We start from the raw sequence: 19,990 nt of genomic DNA on the forward strand, positions 1-19,990 counted from the left end.
AGCTGGAGGCGCCTTGAACCTTGTTGGAGGTGCCTTGGACCCTCAGGATAGACTTTCCAGGAGCTATAAAAAGACCCCTGGAGCTAGAAATTCATTATTCATTCAAGCTTTCAATTCCTAGTAACTTGTGAGTTCATTAAGTGTGTAAAAAAGCTTCTCCGCCTACAGTGAAAGAGACTCTGCTAGTGCGATTTTTGATTGTCCTGGATTAACAACTTCCTTGGTTGTAACCAGGTTAAACCTCGGTTTCCCGTTTTATTTCTGTCTTTAATTTTATATAGTTGCTAGTTATTTTTATTGCTGCACTTATTTCTGAGTTGAAATCCGAGGAGAGTATTTTTATTTTTGTTTTTAGCAATTCACCCCCCTCTTGCCGCTCTCCGCTGCGTCAACACAAGGTTCCATTATGTCTTATAGATATTATAGATGATTTTGAAAATCTAGGTAGATTCAATTGGGTTGAAGAGATTTATCAATTTATTGCCTCCCAACTACCTACCATCAGAGACCTTTTTTCATCAAGTCAAACATATCAAACGACCACTTCAGTTTGATATCTAAAAAGATTTACTGGTCTTTTGGCTGTAGGTTTTTTTAATGATAAATGTAATATTTTATATGGACATTATTATGTATGAAAGATTGATTGAAATAGGCATGATTTTTGGAGCATGTCCTAATCTATAAATCATATAATATTGAAGGCCTGTGAACAAAAAAGTAGAGATCTACTCCTTCACATATTAGTAAGGTGAGAGGTTTGACCAAGTCTCACATGAAGAAGTAAATATAAAAAATTATCACCTAATTTTCATTTGTAGTGTCAAAATAATTATTTTTAATTTGATAGGTTATTAGTGAACTAGTCCCTACCCTGTCTAAAAATATATTGGTAGAAAATCTTCCTTACCTCAATGATACTCCACATCTATTAGAGACATCACCGGTTCATGATATAGAAGTCAGATGCCCAAGTGATAGTGAATGCCCTAATTGTATTATTCATCAGAACCAAATCAAGGAGCTAACAATGGAGAACATACAGCTAAATGAAAAGGTGAAAGAATTACTTGGAATAATACAAAAGCAAGACATCTTGGTTGAATCAAGCAACCTTGCAATGGATCCTCATCCTAAATCAGTTGCTTCTAGAACAAGAACTAGGAGAGGACTTGATCGAAGTTCCTATGATTACAGGGATACTCTTGTTGATAATCCTATGTAGTCTAAGCTTTTATCTCAGAAGAAGAGAAGCAAGATAAAAATCAGCAAGCCTTATGAGAGCATCACAGGACAAGGAGCTGTTCTTGACTAGGGAAAAGAAAAAATTGATCACTATGATAAGTAAGAAGGAGAGATTATCTTAATTTCTGAAGGAAATTTTGAAGAAGGGGCCAAGAAGGAGGTTGAAAGAAATTTCCAAACTTAACAAAATAATATTACAAACCATTGCAGTAAGCTTGTACGTACACATCAATTAGTTTGAGTAGTTTAATTTTAATCACTAATTACTTTTTTTATGGTAGTATGTCAAAAATAGTTTTAAACTCCCAAGAAGAAAAATAAGATGAGGATGTGAGCTACTTATTAAATACATTGAAAAAATTAAAGTATGGTAGTTTCCACCACTCATTTATAGTAATTCTGTCACAAATTTATAAATTCACACATTCTAATATTGCAAGCTAGGGCTGCAAACGAATCGAGCCGGCTCACGAGCTTTTCGAGCCGACTCGAAAAATATTCGATTCGTATTCGAATATATCGAATTCGAGCCGAATTCGAACATGCTCGAACTTTTTTTCGCGCCGAACTCGAGCCCAAATTATATTGTTCGAGCCGCTCGCGAGCTGCTCACGAGCCTTAATATTAATTAATACAAGTTAAATATATATTAAATAAAAAAATTTCGAGCCTTTCGAACTTATTTTCGAGTAATAATTCGAATAGTTCGCGAACATGTTCGAATATTTCGAGCCGAACTCGAATCCGAATCCTAATTCGAACCGAACTCGAACCAAACATTTTAATTTTTTCGAACTTCGAATCGAGCTCGAACTCGAATATACCTATTTCGAGCCGAATTCGAGCCTTAAGTTTTTCAGCATATTCGGCTCGATTCGATTCGTTTATACCCCTATTGCAAGCTATTGTAGTAAGTATGTATTTATACATCAATTAGTTTGAGTAGTTTAATTTTAATCACTAATTATATATTTTTTTATGGTAGTATGTCAAGAAATAATTTAAAACTCCTAAGAAGAAAAAAAATAAAATGAAGATGTGACCTACTTGTTAAATACATTGGAAAAATTAAAGTATGGTAGTTTCAACCATTCATTTATAGTAATTCTGTCACAAGTTTATAAATTCACACATTCTAATATTTATTTAGCTTATTGAAAGTTATTGATTTACTTTTCAAGCCTATTACATAATTTATTTGGGAGGAAGCACCTTTTTGTTAACTACGACTTTCTTATTATCTGATGTAAATGCTAATATTTTTACAAGAGGGGAGTTAATTAATATTTATTGTTTGATTTTATTTAGGGAGGCTTCCTCATCTAGTGCGTCATACAACAACTCTCTATGTATTTCAACCATCTTAATTGTAAAGAATTTAAAATTATCGGATATTATATATTGGCTGAATATGTTGTATTAATTTATTACTTATATATCTCTTTGCACAATTAAAGTCAACATCAAAATTTTATGGAAGAGTGTCACGACACAAATCATAAAAATCAATATCATAGAGGGAGAGGTTGGTATATATTTATACCTATTAACACAGATGATGCACACTTTCAGTTGCTGTGTATCGACATAAAAGCAATGACTTTTAATAATTACAACTCTCTTGGATAACATGGTAAATGATCGCCAGATTTTGAAACATTGGTGAGAATATAATATTCTTGTTTATGTTAGTATTCTAGTATAAATTATAATTGATGTTAGTTTTTCCATTTCATTCTTACAGGTAGTTGAATTAAAAGAATTTTCTCTTGAGAAACTTGCTGCTATTCATCCTACTTTAGAATATCTCCATCCCTTTGACAAATGAGTTTATATTACAGTTGATTGTCGACAATAAGAAGGTAAGTTCGAAAGAGTTAGTGTGAATATGTAAATTTATCTTAAATTTGAAATACTAAATTGCTTATATTATTTATAGTAATGATTGTGACTTCTTCATGATGCAATACATTAGATGTCTGCTATATGATCTGAAGATGAACTTCAAACAAGTCAGTCTAATCATCCATTGTGCTGTAACATGGAAACTTGGGTATGAATTGTAAAGCTAATATTGTGTACTTATGATACATGTATATATGTATTTGTAAAATATAAAAGAGTTATAGTTTCATCAGTCTTGTGTCATTTCTATATTGTATTTGTAATCATCTTAATAAATGTGGCATTATAGTAAATGTAATGTAATAATTGTAATATGGTTGATTTGGTGTTTAGTAATCGATTATTGAAGATTGTTGTGTATGAAATGTGAACTTTATATTAAATAGTCACAGGAATAAATTTACTGTCAAGCCAAATAAAAACACAATGGCATTGGTAGGGTGGTGTTGATATATGAAGATAACACTAGAGTGATGATGGTATTATGAATTATGATACGAAAATTAGGATCTGTGTCACTTAGCATACAACTATAACTTCTCATAGGATACTCAGAATCATGACTTCACAACATCTCTACCTTCTCTATACTCATATCCTCAATATCATGGCAGACCAACATGTTGTTGGTGTTGCAAGATCAACACCAATGTGGTGCTGGTTTTGCAAAATCAGCACCAACGTTCGTGCCACTTGCCACACGACAATAGGTTCTTGTATAATCTTAGAACTATGGTTGGAGGGCATATATACATTCTATACACTCATCTCTTCCATCTCATACCAAAATTTCTAAAATCTAAGGTCCCTAAGTCAATCAATGAGTTTTTGTCAAAATCCATTGATGGACGTAGATGACTGTGATCGAACCCATTCCAAGACCTATGGTTTCGTATGTTAATCCCGGGTAGCTTCTGGAGTATGCAAACTGATCGTCGAGGCTAGTGTTCGACACTATCTCCGTAAATGATATTGCTCCGCTACGGTGCTTAACGGATTGTTGCAATTCGTTCCCAAGATACAACGACGACGAACGACTCGGAATCGTAGCACTCCGACTTCCGAGACCAGCGAACCTTCTAGTAGACTTCTTGGACTCTTGAATGCACAAGATGAGATGAATGCTTGAGGAAGAGAAGAGAGGATTGAGTTAATATTCCATCATCTGGAGGGTTCTATTTATACTGAAAGAAGAGGTTGAGTGTCCTTTGGGTGAGTGGATGTGTTCCTTGGGCTGGATCGATCTAGATCATCCATTCTGAAGGGTTGTAACCCTTCACCAAGCCCACTTCAATCTCATCCATAAGATCTGAGGAGTTGTGACCCTCAAATCCCGCCTATTGTCATCGGTCATCGGATTTGGATCCATTGATTTGATGCGTCAGATCAAGTCTCATCCCAAGCCGTCAGATCGTTACTCTTTGCGATCCAACGCTCTAGATCGCATCACAAGCGATCCATCATACCTATTTGATCAATGTTGATCAACGGTAGTCATCCATTCCCTAAGTCAACTGTCCAGTCATCTTCCTTTGCCCATGAGGATGCCGCATAGGTACTGCCACGTCAGGTACGAGCCTGACACGTCACCCGAGTGCCATGTAGGCACTGCAATGTCACTTGGAGCATAAATTTAAGCTCCTCAATGCTCCTCGCGACGGTGCCCTACAAAGCGCCCATTGCGCACGTGCGCACGTGCGCACGTGGCGGGCTCACAGGTGCGAGCACCTGCTCGCCCTGGGCTAAGGGAGCACCTGTCCTTTTATTTTTGTGTTAACTCCATTAACACATCTTCATTAATAAGTAGAGAATACACATCGAGAATTTCCGATGTGGGACTATTCTCCCATGCACTTTATTAATGAATAATAAATGTTATTTTGGGCCGATTTTAAATATTAATTTCTCATTCACCCTTAATCGGTTTTGAGCAAATTAATAGTCTAAATCTATCTACGCGAATCGTAGATTTCAATTTTGAAGTCAATTACGACTTTCAACAATTGATGGCTTCCTTCCTCAAAATCGTTTTGGTCTATTTAAGGCCCCAATATCCAACAATCCCCCACATGAATGGAAATTAATGCAATGCGTATATGCATGCTGACACTTTACAAGAGTCCAATCGATAAGTCACTGCATCGGGAGAGGTAGCTTGTGGCTTTGAACCTTCCGTAGTGAAATGCTATCGAGTATACTAGGCTGCGCAGTGAACGTAATGTCTTGAACTGCTCAGTTGTTGATGTATACTTAGACAATAACGCCCACACAGAGATCTATCTCACCTACTTTAGGTTCTCATTGTTGGTTCCGTTTCGGCCATGGATACCATCTTGGATTCATGAGTGTTTCATTGAAGCGGTCTGTCTTCACACTCACATAGGTGACACTTCTATCAAAAGTATCCTACCATATGATAACCATGATTTTACTATACTATTCTCATTCATATAATCATGGTTTGATGTAGTTTTCATATATAGAACCCATATTTACATTACATTTTTATACATTGTATCAATTTTGGACTAAATTGCAAATTATGTTATTATGGCTTAATTTGATGCTAATATTTGATCCTTATTTTGTAGGCATCAAAAGGGTCATGGACCCGATCAGATCAGGCTACATTTGGGCTCAAATCAAGGGCTAATCAAGTCGATCAAGCCTCGGAGCATTATAGGCCGTTCATCCAAGATTGAGCAGATCTGAGCCATCCGTTGAAGATCTGGTCCATCCGACCTAATAAGGAGCAGATCTCGTCCATTGATGAATATCCAGAAGTTTTGATCCAGATCTGACCTCATCCAGCCGTTGATCAAGGCTCGGATTGTTCTGGACCGTCCGATCAGATAAGAAGGGGTTTAAATCCCGTGAGAAGCTACAGGAACACTTGAGCTTGGTTCGCGATTTCTCTATAGTGCCTTCATCTTCTTCGCCGCGACGCCGACGCTCCCATTCCTCGATCCAGATCCGTGAGCTAGATTTCTTCGACAACGACGATCATCAGCTGCCGGCGTTCATCTTCCGGTGATCAGAGAGCTAGAGGGAGGTTTCCCGAACGGCGATTTGGGTTCTGCTTCATCGCCGCATACCCGGTTGAGGAGGTCTCCCTACCGGCGTTATTCGCATCCACCAGAGCTGAAGGGAGGTTTCTCAGATGCTTCTGGATGTTTTCCGATCTACATTCTGCAGCAAACTTGTGTCGATTTGGCCAATCGATCAGTTGCAAACTCAACAGAACCTGAGCTCTGTTTTCTTTGGCTGATGGGATTACCAGATGAATGTGAGTGTAAGGGAGGTTTCCAAGATGCTGTGATCATCACCTGGTAATAGCTGGAAGCTCAGAGATTGTTGTTGAATGCTTATAGGGGTTCCGAGAGCATTTCTGTTGGTTTTACAACAGATTAGAGAAGTTTGCTACGGGATTTGAATTAAGGAATGTTTAGGGTTTTGTTTTCTTTATCCTTGTCTTTTAGATTTGTTTTGAACTTGCTCAGATCATCAGATCTGATTCATCTTCCTTATCATTGCTTCTTGTTTCAATTTATTGCAATTCCTTTCTGAATTTCTTACTGCAAAACCCAATCCTGATGTTCTTACTTGCAATTCCAGATTCGTTGAACTTTTGCAATCTGAATGTTATTAAGCTAACCAATTAGTTTGTAATTTAGTTTTAGTTTGGAATTAGAGGTTTGAATTAATATAAGTTTTCTAGTTTCGGTAATTTAGTTAGCTAATCTTTATTTTCTGCATTCAATTTGTGAAACTGAGATGGAGCTTATTGTTGAATGATTAACTTGATATTCGGATTGTTTACCTCAGTTATATGTTGCTGATCATGTGTGAGATTGGATAATTCGTTAGTGGAAGAATTCGATTCATTGATACTAAATTGATCCTAATGTGTTGAGATGAAGTGGAAAATGTTTGGATAAGAAACACATTTCTTTGAGTCATTTTAAATTGTTCTAGTGTACTTTTGGGGTTTAGTTGTATTCAAGTTAAATTAGATTTTTGATTGGAACCAATTCTAGAATGCACACACATATTAGTTATCCTTGGAAAAATACGACTTGGGACTCCTTACTACATGCATTTTCTTTAGCTTAAATGGGTTCCAATCTTTATTAATTTGGAGCACCTTGTGACATGCAAAAAGGCCGACACCACCATACTCCACCTTATCAGGTATAGAAGTCACTAAAAGCATAAGCTTAACCTCACTACATGAGGTAGGACAACACAAATTCATCCTAGGATTGAGATAGAGATAAACTATCTAATGTGCTGGACCACAACTTCTGTAACTTCGTTGTCCCATTGAACCAAGATCTTGGGATCTCCAGTCAACAAGGTTGGGTTACCGGTACAGTCGTTTTCAGTTGTAGATTTTTAATCTCATTGCTCTTGATGAGCAGTATACTTGATCTCGACTCAACCCCTTCGTTAGAGGATCTGCCAAATTATCTTTGGACTTAACATAGTCGATTGTAATCACTCCATTCGAGATCAACTGCCTAATGGTATTATGTCTACGACGTATATGTCGTGACTTCCCATTATACATATTACTCTGTGTCATTCCAATCGCCGATTGACTATCACAGTGGATTAGTACGGCAGACACAGGTTTCATCCAGCTCGGAATATCTTCCAAGAAATTCCGCAGCCATTTAGCTTCCTCAGCTGCTTTGTCTAGTGCTATAAACTCGGATTCCATAGTTGACCGAGCAATGCAAGTCTGCTTAGTGGATTTCCAAGATACTGCTCCCCCACCGATCGTGAATACATATCCACTAGTGGATTTGGAGTCTTTTGTATCTGATATCCAATTAGCATCACAATATCCTTCCAACACAGCGGGATATTTTCCATAATGTAATCCATAGTTCATAGTATATTTCAAATATCTGAGAACTCGCATCAATGCTTTCCAATGGGTGTCGTTTGGATTACTCGTAAAACGACTCAGTTTGTTGACCGTACAAGCAATATCTGGACGTGTGTAGTTTGTGAGATACATCAAACTGCCTATTATCCGAGAATATTTCAACTACGATATGGTCTCACCATGGTTTTCGCTAAGTGTTGACTTAGATCCATAGGTGTTTTCACTGTAGAGAGATCGTACGCATTGAATTTTTTCAATACAGATTCTACATAATGGGATTGTGTTAAAACTATCCCTTCTGATGTCCTGAGAATTTTAATTCCCAATATAACATCTGCTTGACCCATATCTTTTATATCAAAATTTCTGGTCAACATTTTCCTTGTAGTCATGATTACATCATGATTACTGCCCATTATTAGCATGTCGTCTACGTATAGACAGATAATTACATAGCCTTCAAGTGTATTTTTGACATAAATGCATTTGTCACATTCATTTATTCTGAATTCGTTTCACAGCATTACTTTGTCAAATTTTTCGTGTCATTGTTTAGGCGCTTGCTTAAGTCCGTACAACGACTTAACAAGTCGACACACCTTTTTCTCATTTCCAGGAGCCATGAACCCTTCGGGTTGCTCCATATAAATTTCTTCTTCCAACTCACCATTTAAGAACGCAGTCTTAACATCCATTTGATGTATTTCAAGGTCATACAGTGCTGCAATGGCTATTAGCACTCGTATGGACGTAATCCTTGTCACCGGTGAGTATGTATCGAAGTAATTAAGACCATCCTCTTGCTTGTACCCCTTGGCTACAAGTCTGGCCTTATACTTGTCAATTGATCCATCAGCTTTATACTTACGTTTTAGTATCCACTTACAACTTAATGGTTTATTACCAGAAGGAAGGTCTACTAATTCCCAAGTATGATTATTCATGATAGACTCAATTTCACCATTGACAGCTTCTTTCCACATTGGAGCATCGGGTCTAGAGAGAGCTTCACTTAATGTTCTTGGTTCAATTTCTGACATGAAAGTCATGAAATCTGGCCCGAACGATTTCTCAACTCTAGCCCGTTTGCTACGACGTGGCTCTTCACTTTGATCGTTAATAGTCCTTTTATAACAGCTAAGTTCGGTAACGTCATTTTTGTTTGAACTTCTGTTATTATCACTTTCAACGTTTCCCTTTTTATTTGGGAATACGTTTTCAAAGAATATCGCATTCCGAGATTCTATGGTTGTTCCCACATGTATATCAGGAATGTCTGATTTGTGAACTAGGAAACTATATGCACTACTATTATGGGCATATCCGACAAATACCGCATCGAACGTTTTAGGTCCGATCTTTACTTGCTTTGGTTTAGGTACTTCGACCTTTGCCAAACACCCCCACACTTTTAGGTATTTGTACGATGGCTCGCGGCCTTTCCATAGTTCATATGGAGTTTTATCATTTTTCTTATGAGGGATTCTGTTGAGAATGTGATTTGCCGATAATATTGCTTCCCCCCACAAGTTTTGAGGTAAGCCTGAATTTATCAACAAGGCATTCATCATTTCTTTTAGTGTCCGATTTTTACGTTCGGCAACACCGTTTGATTGAGGTGAGTAAGGCGCCGTTGTTTGATGGATAATGCCAGATTCTGTACAAAATTCATCAAACGGTGCACCATATTCTCCACCTCTATCGCTTCGAATTATTTTAATTCGTTTGTCAAGTTGGTTTTCAACTTCTGTTTTATAGGTTTTGAACGTCTCTAGGGCTTCGTCTTTACTTCTTAAAAGAAAGACATAACAGAACTTTGTGCAGTCATCGATAAAAGTAATAAAATATTTTTTACCTCCTCTAGTTTGCACAAATTTCAAGTCACATAGATCACTATGTATTAACTCTAGAGGAGTTGTTGTCCTTTCCACCGAATGAAAAGGTAGTTTCGTCATTTTTGCTTCCACGCACACTTCACATTTGTGTGTTCCGTCAACATTGACGTTTGGTAATAAATTTAATTTGACGAGACGTTTGAGAGTATTATTATGCACATGTCCGAGTCGATCATGCCATAAATTAAAACACTCAACAACATAGCTGGAATCATTTATTTTATTACCATCAAAATTTCGGAGTACAGGCATTACAATCATTTTGAATAGACCCTTTTCTAGGTACCCCTTTCCTACGAAGACACCATTCTTCGTAAGTACAAAGTTGTCTGACTGGAACACTAGCCTAAATCCGGCCTTGACCAATGTCGCTCCAGAAACTAGGTTCTTACTGATGTCGGGAACATGGAGTACATCAATGAGTGTTAGCTCCTTTCCGGACGTCATCTTCAGAACAACCTTTCCGAGTCCAACAATTGGCGACGTCGTGGAATTACCCATATAGAGCTTCCTGCCATTTATCAGAGTATACTTGGAGAACATCGCCTTATCGGAACAGATATGACGAGTTGCTCCAGTATCAATGAACCACTGCTTCGAGTTGGTATCCACTAAGTTGGCTTCAAATACAACCACAGTGAGATCCAAGTCCTCAAGAGAGGTTGCGACATGATTCGCAGCATCCTTTGGCCCCTTGGTTGGCTTCTTTGGGCGTCTGCAGTCTTTGGACAGGTGTCCTGCCTTTCCACAGTTGTAGCAGGAGCCTTTGAACTTCTTTGCTTGAGCCTTCTTTTTGAACTGCTTCGGCTTTTTAGCGTTCGGCTCGACCAGGTTGGACATTTCGTCTATAGTCCGCTTGGTTCCTCTAGAGTCGGATAACTTTCGATTATCCTCCTCTATTCGTAGCCTCAGGATCAGGTCTTGCAGTAGGTCCCACGGGGTTATCCGAAGTGGTTAAGGCACAGTAGTTTGCCCAATGAGCACGTGGGTTCGAATCGCGGCGGCAGCAAGGGCGTAAATCCCTTATCCCCGTGTCCCTCAACCCACTGCGCCCTTAACCCCTTCGGCTACCGTGATTAACCCCCCTCGTGATAGCCTTGGGCGAGGTCCACGGGGGCACTGGGGGCGAGCGTTATCGCCTTTTGCCCAAAGGATCAGGTCTTGCAGCCCTATCTCCTTTTGCTTGTGCTTTAGGTAATTCTTGAAATCCTTCCATGACGGAGAGAGCTTCTCAATTACCGCAACAACTGCGAATGTCTCGTTCAGCTTCATGCCTTCAGCGTCCAGATCATGCAGTATTAATTGCATATCTTGGACTTGAGATGAGACGCTTTTTGAGTCCACCATCTTGAAATCCAGAAACCGACCGACGATGAATTTCTTCAATCCAGCATTTTCAGTCTTGTATTTATTCTCAAGGGATTCCCACAAAGATTTCGCCGTCTCCAGAGAACAATATACGTTATATAACATGTTGTCCAAGGCGTTGAGTATATAATTGCGACACAGAAAATCTCCGTGAAACCACGCATCGCTAGCAGCCTTACTACCTTCCGTAGCGACTGGCGTGTCTTCGTGCAAAAACCGTACAAGGTTTAGCTTTGTTAGATAAAACAGCATCTTCTGCTGCCATCTTTTGAAGTCGGTTCCGGTGAATTTCTCCAGCTTTTCTCCGTGCGGAATGGCGGTCGGAACGACGGTCGGTACGACCGTCGGAATGTCGTTGGTAGCCATATCAGTTTGCACATAATATCGTTTACGACTGTTAATCCCGGGTAGCTTCTGGAGTATGCAAACTGATCGTCGAGGCTAGTGTTCGACACTATCTCCGTAAACGATATTGCTCCGCTACGGTGCTTAACGGATTGTTGCAATTCGTTCCCAAGATACAACGACGATGAACGTCTTGGAATCGTAGCACTCCGACTTCCGAGACCAGCGAACCTTCTAGTAGACTTCTTGGACTCTTGAATGCACAAGATGAGATGAATGCTTGAGGAAGAGAAGAGAGGATTGAGTTAATATTCCATCATCTGGAGGGTTCTATTTATACTGAAAGAAGAGGTTGAGTGTCCTTTGGGTGAGTGGATGTGTTCCTTGGGCTGGATCGATCTAGATCATCCATTCTGAAGGGTTGTAACCCTTCACCAAGCCCACTTCAATCTCATCCATCAGATCTGAGGAGTTGTGACCCTCAGATCCCGCCTACGTGCGAGTGCAAAGTGCGCCTACAAAGCGTCCATTGCGCACGTGCGCACGTGGCGGGCTCACAGGTGCGAGCACCTGCTCACCCTGGGCTAAGGGAGCACCTGTCCTTTTATTTTTGTGTTAACTCCATTAACACATCTTCATTAATAAGTAGAGAACACACATCGAGAATTTCCGATGTGGGACTATTCTCCCATGCACTTTATTAATAAATAATAAATGTTATTTTGGGCCAATTTTAAACATTAATTTCTCATTCACCCTTAATCGGTTTTGAGCAAATTAATAGTCTAAATCTATCTACACGAATCATAGATTTCAATTTTGAAGTCAATTACGACTTTCAACAATTGATGACTTCCTTCCTCAAAATCGTTTTGGTCCATTTAAGGCCCCAATATCCAACATCGTATGTGTCATAAGAGTTTGAATATGCCCTCATTAACTTTTTTTAGACCTTCCCAACGTTGTTCCAAATGATTTTCATCTTTTTATACATTCTGATGTTGGTCTGAGAAGATCAGAGCCACATTGATATTGATCTTCGGAAACCAACACCAAGTTTGGCAATGAGAAGCTAAAGCCACTTGGTGCTACTTTTGAAAGACCAACACTAATGTGGTTATGGTATCGCAAGATCAACACCATGTTGGTGTTGGTTTTTGCAAGATCAGTATCAAGGTCCATGCCACTTAGCACGTGACTATAACTTCTTGTGTGAGTCACAGAACCATAACTTCTTATGTGATATGCCACTTTACCTGACCGATCTGCCAATCTTCCTGCCCCCCTCCCCCCCAAAAAAACACCTACCAAATTTGTTATTTGAATTAATATCGTAATCAAAGAAAACCCAATTAGGTCCAATTTATTTCTTTACTAATGAAATCTTTGACTTACAACCAGTTATAACTTCGCCATGTGGTCATGTCTTTTTTATTTTATCACCTTATATCTACATTGATCCTGCCCGAAAGTTGAAGAGATGGAAAGTTGAAGAGATGGAAAGTTGAGAATGTGGCGTTCCCGCTGACCGCCTATAGACTCCGTTCGGACCTGCAACATAGATGACGTCAGTGATGAGCCAGGGAATGGTCCCCGACATTGACCCTCCGATAATCGCATAAGGCGGAGCAACAAGAATACTGCAGCACAAACAGTGAATATCGCATACCTTCGTCGATCTTGGACCCCCTTTATATAGAGCTCCTGTAGCGCGCGTGCATGCTCCCCAAGGCGGACACGCTTCCCTAAATTTTTCTTGAAAAGACTTGTTGGTAGTGTCTTTGACACAGTATCTTAACAAGCCGAGCATATCTCTGAAGTGACAGTGGAAGCTTCCGTCGTACGATCTTCTGGTTGTCCATGCATGGATTCCTTATGTCTCGTACATTCGGGCGGCGTTCCACTGTGGTTGTGTCACGTCCGCTTGGCAGGAGATCCAATGCGCTAATGTCGAGTCTTGCCGCCTAACCGAGCGGGGTAGCCCTCGGCCGAAGTTCCGCTCTGCCAATGTCTAGCCTTGCCACCTAGCCGAGAGGGGTAGTCGCTCGACCGAAGTTCTGCTCCGCCAACGCCGAATCCTACCGCCTGGCCGAGTGGGGTAGCCGCTCGGCTGAAGTTCAGCTCCGCCAACGCCGAATCCTGTCGCCCGACCTACCAGGGTAGCCGCTCGGCCGAAGTTCCACTCTGCCAATGCTTAATCCTAGTGCCTGGCCGAGCGGGAGAGCCGCTCGGCACGACTTCTGCACATCGACTCCTCCGTCTGGCATCCCCTACTCCATTGAGCGTTGGTTGTTTGACACCTCCCCGCGTCGAAGGCGAGGTCGGATCGGGACCTTCTCCCCTCAGTCGGGGCATGCTCGCCTGACCGGTCGATGATATTTGCGCGTTGACCGTCGTGTCTTTGACCTTCACCTCGGTAACTATCCTCCGCAGGGTGGGTCCTGCCTTATCACCGTATCATACATATTTCGTTTAACATTTGTATGTCTTTCTTTAAAGTATATAAATTTTTTCCAGGCTACTTCATTAGTTTTCTTATTTTTCCGGCTATTGTTTATTCTTGTGCTAAATCCGGCTTTTTGTACATATTGATTATAAAATGAAAATGGCTCCTCCAGTGATGCAAATTTCATCCCACTTTTTTTTTTTTTGCTTTCAATCATCATTAACTTGAGGAGTGTATACCTGATCATCACATAGGTTTTTTTTTTCATTAATGTAAAATGTATGATTTAAAAAATCGAGCAACTATATTGGTGGAAGCACAAATAATATATCAGTTACTGGACAACTATAAGTCAAGCAACATTTTTCTTACTTGATTCTTGAAGTTCACTGTAATTAAAATTTCATCCAAAATATAGTATGCCTGTAAATTTTTTTGTCGGCAAGAAAGGGAAGAATTCTACAAAGGTCAATGTGAATTATAAAATAATTATGATAATAATAATAACAATACAATCTAGGAAAAAATTACTTTGTAATACTAGATACGTTGGTGTTGAAACCAGGACTAACATTATAGTTGATTTTTTTTACCATATTTCATGATTAATTTTGTAGTTGATTGATAAAAGAGAATAGAAGCTAAAAAATTAAGTGTTATTTGGAAGTTTCATATGCAATGATTTTTTTGCTTTGGATGTATTGATTTTTTAAAAATCACAATCAAGTTGGTGTTAGATTTAAAAAAACCAACGTGGTGCTATTTTTTTTTTTTTAAATAATACCAAGTTGATGTTAGTTTTGAAAGACGTAGCACTAATTGTTTTGAAAGCTAAAGATTTAATGCGGTGCTAGTTTTGAAAGACTAGCACCAATGTGCTGCTAGTCAGTGTTAATTTTGAAAGATCAGTGTCAATATGATGTTAGTAGTTGGTACCGGTTTTAAAAGACCAATACCATATTGGTGTTGGTTTTGAAATAAAAACAGCTTAACGTTTGTACTGGTTTTTCAAAATCATCACATTAGTACTGGTTTTGAAATAAAATAAGGTTGTGAAAGAAAATACGCTCAACATTTGTGCTGAAACCTTCATAAGGTCAATATAGAATATAGATATTGAAACACTAGCAGAAAAAGGAGAGTTATAAGTAAAGATCTAACTCATTTGACGCAACAGACAGTTGAAGAAGATGACTTGCATCTATGATTCAAAGGGGAGAAAGAGAGAAGCAGATTCATGACAAAGAGGATTTAGGATTTTTTGTTTTTGGAAAGAGAGATAAGTAAAGGAAGAGAAAATAAAAAAGTCCTTACTAAACAAAGAAAAAAAATTAAAAAATTAAAATTTAAGTCGCGTCATCTGACCACATCACTCATATTTACGGTTGCCCGTATAAAAATGTATAAAGTATGAAAATTATATCACACAAGGTCAATGAACAGGGATCGTAGAAATACACTGAAATGCGCAAAAGTCGTCGAGCAGATGGATTGACGTCCAAGCAATCGACAGACCATCTAGAATTTCATTTTATTCTTTATAATTTGCTTTTTTATTATTGTTAAATATCCTTTTTTAAAATTAAATCATCATTTTACTCGTAATTTTAATTAGTTCTTAAAAACTCGGCTTCGACAATTATGTCAATGGTATAACATAATTTATAAATGGCTCGGTCAGTCAACTATCTATATTTTATTGTCAGTTAATTTCTTAGTAGTATTATTGTTGTTTTGTTTTGGAGCAAAAAAACAGGTCCAACTTGAAGCTTCTCAGTTGTTGCCTACCGAGCAACGAGATCTTAGCATGAGTCAACTGTTTGGTCAATTTCCGAGCAGTTTACTTGCCGAGGCAACGCGGTGTCGCCGCTGAACTATCCTTTCAGACAGGTATGGCCTTTGGACTGCTTGGGGTTTCGTGAGTTCTCTATAAATATGCTCGTTGCTGCTCTGTTCTTCCACATCCTTGGATTCACTTTGGAGGGAATGGAGCTTCGAACTGGCCGTAATTCGCCTGCCAAAGCACTATGGAGCCAGCTACGTGTCGCCCTCTTTGTGATGAGGAAAAGCTTAGCTTGGAAGCAGCAGCAGCTGCTTCTGGAGATCAAGCTGCTCGGTGAATCCCTCGGTGACTTCTTGCACCGCCGGCGGCCGGAGAGGCCTCTTTATGGGCTGCGTGAGCACGAGTTCTCCTGCAGCAACACCCCCAATCACCCCATCTCTTACAGCCGCCGCTACAAGGCCGGCAAGCGCCGCCACGGCTACTTGCTTCCGTGCTTGCATGGCGCCGTGGCAGTGGCGGAGCCAGAGGATTCCTACCGGCACGCCTCGCCTCGGCGTGCAGCTGTGAAATCGGTCCTCTTCTCCCCGACGGCCTTCGCTGTTCGCATCTCTAACTACTCGTCGGACGACGAGTACCTGGGGCAGAGCGCCGCCAAGGTGGACGACGAGGCAGAGGAGTTCATTAGGAAATTCTACGAGCAATTGCGCCAGCAGAGTCGTATGCCGCTGCTTCCCTGCCAAGAAAAGGAGCTTGCAAGAGGACTATGAAATTAGTTAACACTGGTGAAGCTGTTCGTATACATCATGCACACAAATAAGGCTGCTTAGTTAATTTGGAGTGCCTGCAACAATGCAGTTCTAGCTTTCATCCCCCTTTTTTTCTTCTTGACATTGAAGTTTCCTTCGTTTTAGTTGGGGAGGTGGTGCATGATTTGCTGTAACTACAATGTCGAAATAAATATAATGTATTGAAGGGTCTCTCTACATCTATCTATTTCTCCCATGGATAAGTGTCCTCCACAGAGCCCGCAGTCCAGTTCAAAACCTTCTGCCCTGGCTGTAAGTAAACGCTGCTTCCATGTGGAAGCTTACGAGCAAGGCCATTCAGTATCTGATGGAAGGCATCCCCCGGTCTCGAAGGCTGTGGGAAAGACACGGCCAGCTTAATCAAAGGATTCGCGAGCAGTCTCTGTTTCCTCAATATAATCTCTGTCGGCATCGAAGTCAGTATCGTATCCAACCTCACGATGTCCTTCTCAGCTACAAATACTGCAATGTCCGTCCACGGAATTGTGTCCGCGAAAGGCAGCACGATGTCATCGGCTATGACCACGGGAATGCAACCGAACACCACGGCTTCCACCAATCGGGGACTCCAAGGCGCCCAACCTAACGGGCACAAGCAAAAAATCGAGCGTTGCATGTCTTCGTAGTAAGTCGATGGATGTTCGGTCGAGATGTCGAAGATGGGATTGTTCTTGAAGTTCAACCATAACGAGGCCCGAGCGCCCCTAGTAATTTGTACAATCAGGGTCAAGCTAGCTCTCAAGCTAAGTCCAGCCTACTCTACGAAGGTGAGAGAGACGTACATACCTCGCATAGTAGCACCCCTCGGGATCATTCATACCGTCGTGAAGCAATCCGCGGAAGTAAATGAAGATGGAGCGAGGGATGTCTGGAGGAAGCAAGTGTGCGTGCATCCTCTGGGGCGAGGCGTATGGAGGAATGACAATTGATCCCTCCTTCAGGCAGACATGGTTCTTCTGCCCGAAAGTCTGCACCAACGTAGCACGTCGAAGAAGGGGGAGGATTCCGCGTTCCACCGCAGTCTCTTCCTGCAACCATAGATACGAAATTGAGACAGTGCTGTTTGGGAAGGAACTGTGCTCTCGACTGATTAATTACCTGGTAATGGAAACATGCCCCGAAATCATGGGGGACGACGAAGAAGTGATCTGCTCCTTCAGTTTTGTTCCAATGAGGCCATTCCGAGGCAATCAGTTGTATTGCGCTCCTCATCATTCTCGGAGATCTGAAGGGCAGAGGAAGGCCATCTTTGGTCAAGTCACAGGTTGGGTAAACTGGGACATAGAACCAGTCAGCTTCCTCGGAATCGAGTGTTCGAACAGGACTCGATAACAGGAACCGGTGCATGAAAATCTCTGCAGCGAACATGTGAGTCAGGCATCTTGGATCTCTCTTTACCAAGTCGACATTGTACTTGCTGGGCAATTCGTAGACGAACACCTTCAACCTCCCAACAGGATCATCGTCTAATGCGTCACCAGCATTTCCTGAGATCATGGAAACAGAGCAAGCCGATCATGGAAAAACTGATAAAGAACCAGATAAAGATCAAACAATTCATTACAAAGTAAAAAAAAAAAAAGGAAAGGTAAAAAGGAACTTATTTTACTAGGAAATAAATCCTACAATGAACTCAAAGTCACCTCGAAAGCCAAGTATTTGCCGATTCTGATCCATACCCAAGCCCTCAGTTCGGGATGCCAAGCTGCAGACAATGAGAATGGTAAAGCCCCAGATCCCCTTCTCCATGATCAGGCGAAGGCAGCAGCTGTTTCCTTCCCTCCTCTGCAAGACGGGAATTCCTTCTCTTGCTTGTATGAATCGAACAGCTCGGTGCCTAATTTTACAGGGCAAGATGAAAACCGAGGTCGAGTGACACCGACAGCCTGAGAGTTAAGACCCGGGAGAGGAGCAGTTGGCTTGTCCAACCAAGAAAAGGGGCCGCTGCCTTTATTTACTCTGTCAAAAGTGACACAGAGACAGCGAGGGATGGAGAAATTAAAATCGTTAATAAATCCGCCAAATTGAATCAACGTGATAAAACCGCGCATTGTTGAGTGGCAAGCAGCGGCATCGATGGAGGAAAGGACAGGCATGTCGACGCATAGATGAAGGACCACGTAACCTTCAATGATGCATCACATGGCAGTGGGTGGGAGTTGGTCTGTAGTTGATTTGCGTGCAAAGATTAAAGAAGCTTTTGTCGCTTAATCAGCTGATTTGCTGAATCTGATTTGGAGGAGTAGGAACGAAGTGCTCTTGTAGCAAAGGATCGGAGACACAGGGAATAAGAATAAAGTAGTCTCTACTCGCAGACAAACAGAGGAAAGAAAAATTAATCAGGGTGTGGGTAATATCGTTGAGTTTGGGATCATCGATTCGATCAATCCTTTAATTACATGATGCATTTAAATAAAAAATTCTTATAAATTTATCATAATTAAAATTCAAACAGTAGATATTTAAATGACAATTTAGATACTGTGTTGTTGTACCATAACCTCAGGAATAAAATTAAAATAGGATAAATTTTTTATGATAACTGGACCTACTGTTTCACGGTCTTATACTCCAAAAATCTTCAAAATTTTTTTTTAGGGAATCTCAATACCACTCCAATTTTTATATAAGAATTTTCAATCAACTATATCCGACGGATAAAATGTTCATAAGAGGACTCGAACTCGATGCTTTAGTTAATAGATAATAATATGATAGTTAAAAGGATCAGTTGTTGTTGGTGTAGATAAACAGAGGAACAGTCGTTGTTGGTGTAGACAAACAGAGGAAGGGATGACCAGTAGTGGACGTAATAAGATCCTCCAGTATTATTCCAATCAATGTACAAGCCGCCATTTTGATTCTTTCCTGTATTGCGAATCTATTTTTTTTCTTTTAACGTGGTTGACGTCCTAGTTTCGTTGACTCGGGGTTGACTTTTCCATGTTTTTTTGTTCGGGTCAAAGTCGTCCCTTTGAGTATGGTCGATTCAGTGTCTGATACACTACGGTACAATTTTAGATTTACCAATAATGAAAATTTTGTGTAATACTGAATCAAAATTAATCGGTTGCAAAGATTGAATTCTTAATTAAAAAAAATCACTACAATTGTTAAAATCCTTTCTATAAATAAAAATAAATCTAAATATAGGAGAGATAAAAATTAATGAATAAAAATATTTGCCATTAGTTTTAAAAATTTGGATAAAATTTTACGTTCGCCTTAATTTGCAAAGTATGTAATGTGGCACAGTACTTAATTAACCTGCCAAGTTTGCTTATAATTTAAATTACATATGCG

At 40.1% G+C, this 19,990-nt stretch overlaps 1 protein-coding gene across 1 annotated transcript; it reads right to left on the minus strand.

Moving 5' to 3' along the window:
• Positions 1 to 16,704: 16,704 nt before the first annotated feature.
• On the minus strand, positions 16,705 to 18,641 carry LOC122014469 (probable beta-1,4-xylosyltransferase IRX10). The gene is made up of 4 exons (XM_042570700.1): positions 18,331 to 18,641; positions 17,786 to 18,174; positions 17,474 to 17,715; positions 16,705 to 17,391 (listed from the first exon to the last, which is right to left on the minus strand). Exons 1-4 carry the CDS (start codon positions 18,434 to 18,436, stop codon positions 16,872 to 16,874), a joined length of 1,257 nt encoding a protein of 418 aa, XP_042426634.1. The 5' UTR covers positions 18,437 to 18,641; the 3' UTR covers positions 16,705 to 16,871.
• Between the last annotated feature and the right edge of the window lie 1,349 nt (positions 18,642 to 19,990).

Source organism: Zingiber officinale, chromosome 8B, assembly GCF_018446385.1.
Source record: "Zingiber officinale cultivar Zhangliang chromosome 8B, Zo_v1.1, whole genome shotgun sequence".
NCBI classification, from domain to species: domain Eukaryota; kingdom Viridiplantae; phylum Streptophyta; class Magnoliopsida; order Zingiberales; family Zingiberaceae; genus Zingiber; species Zingiber officinale.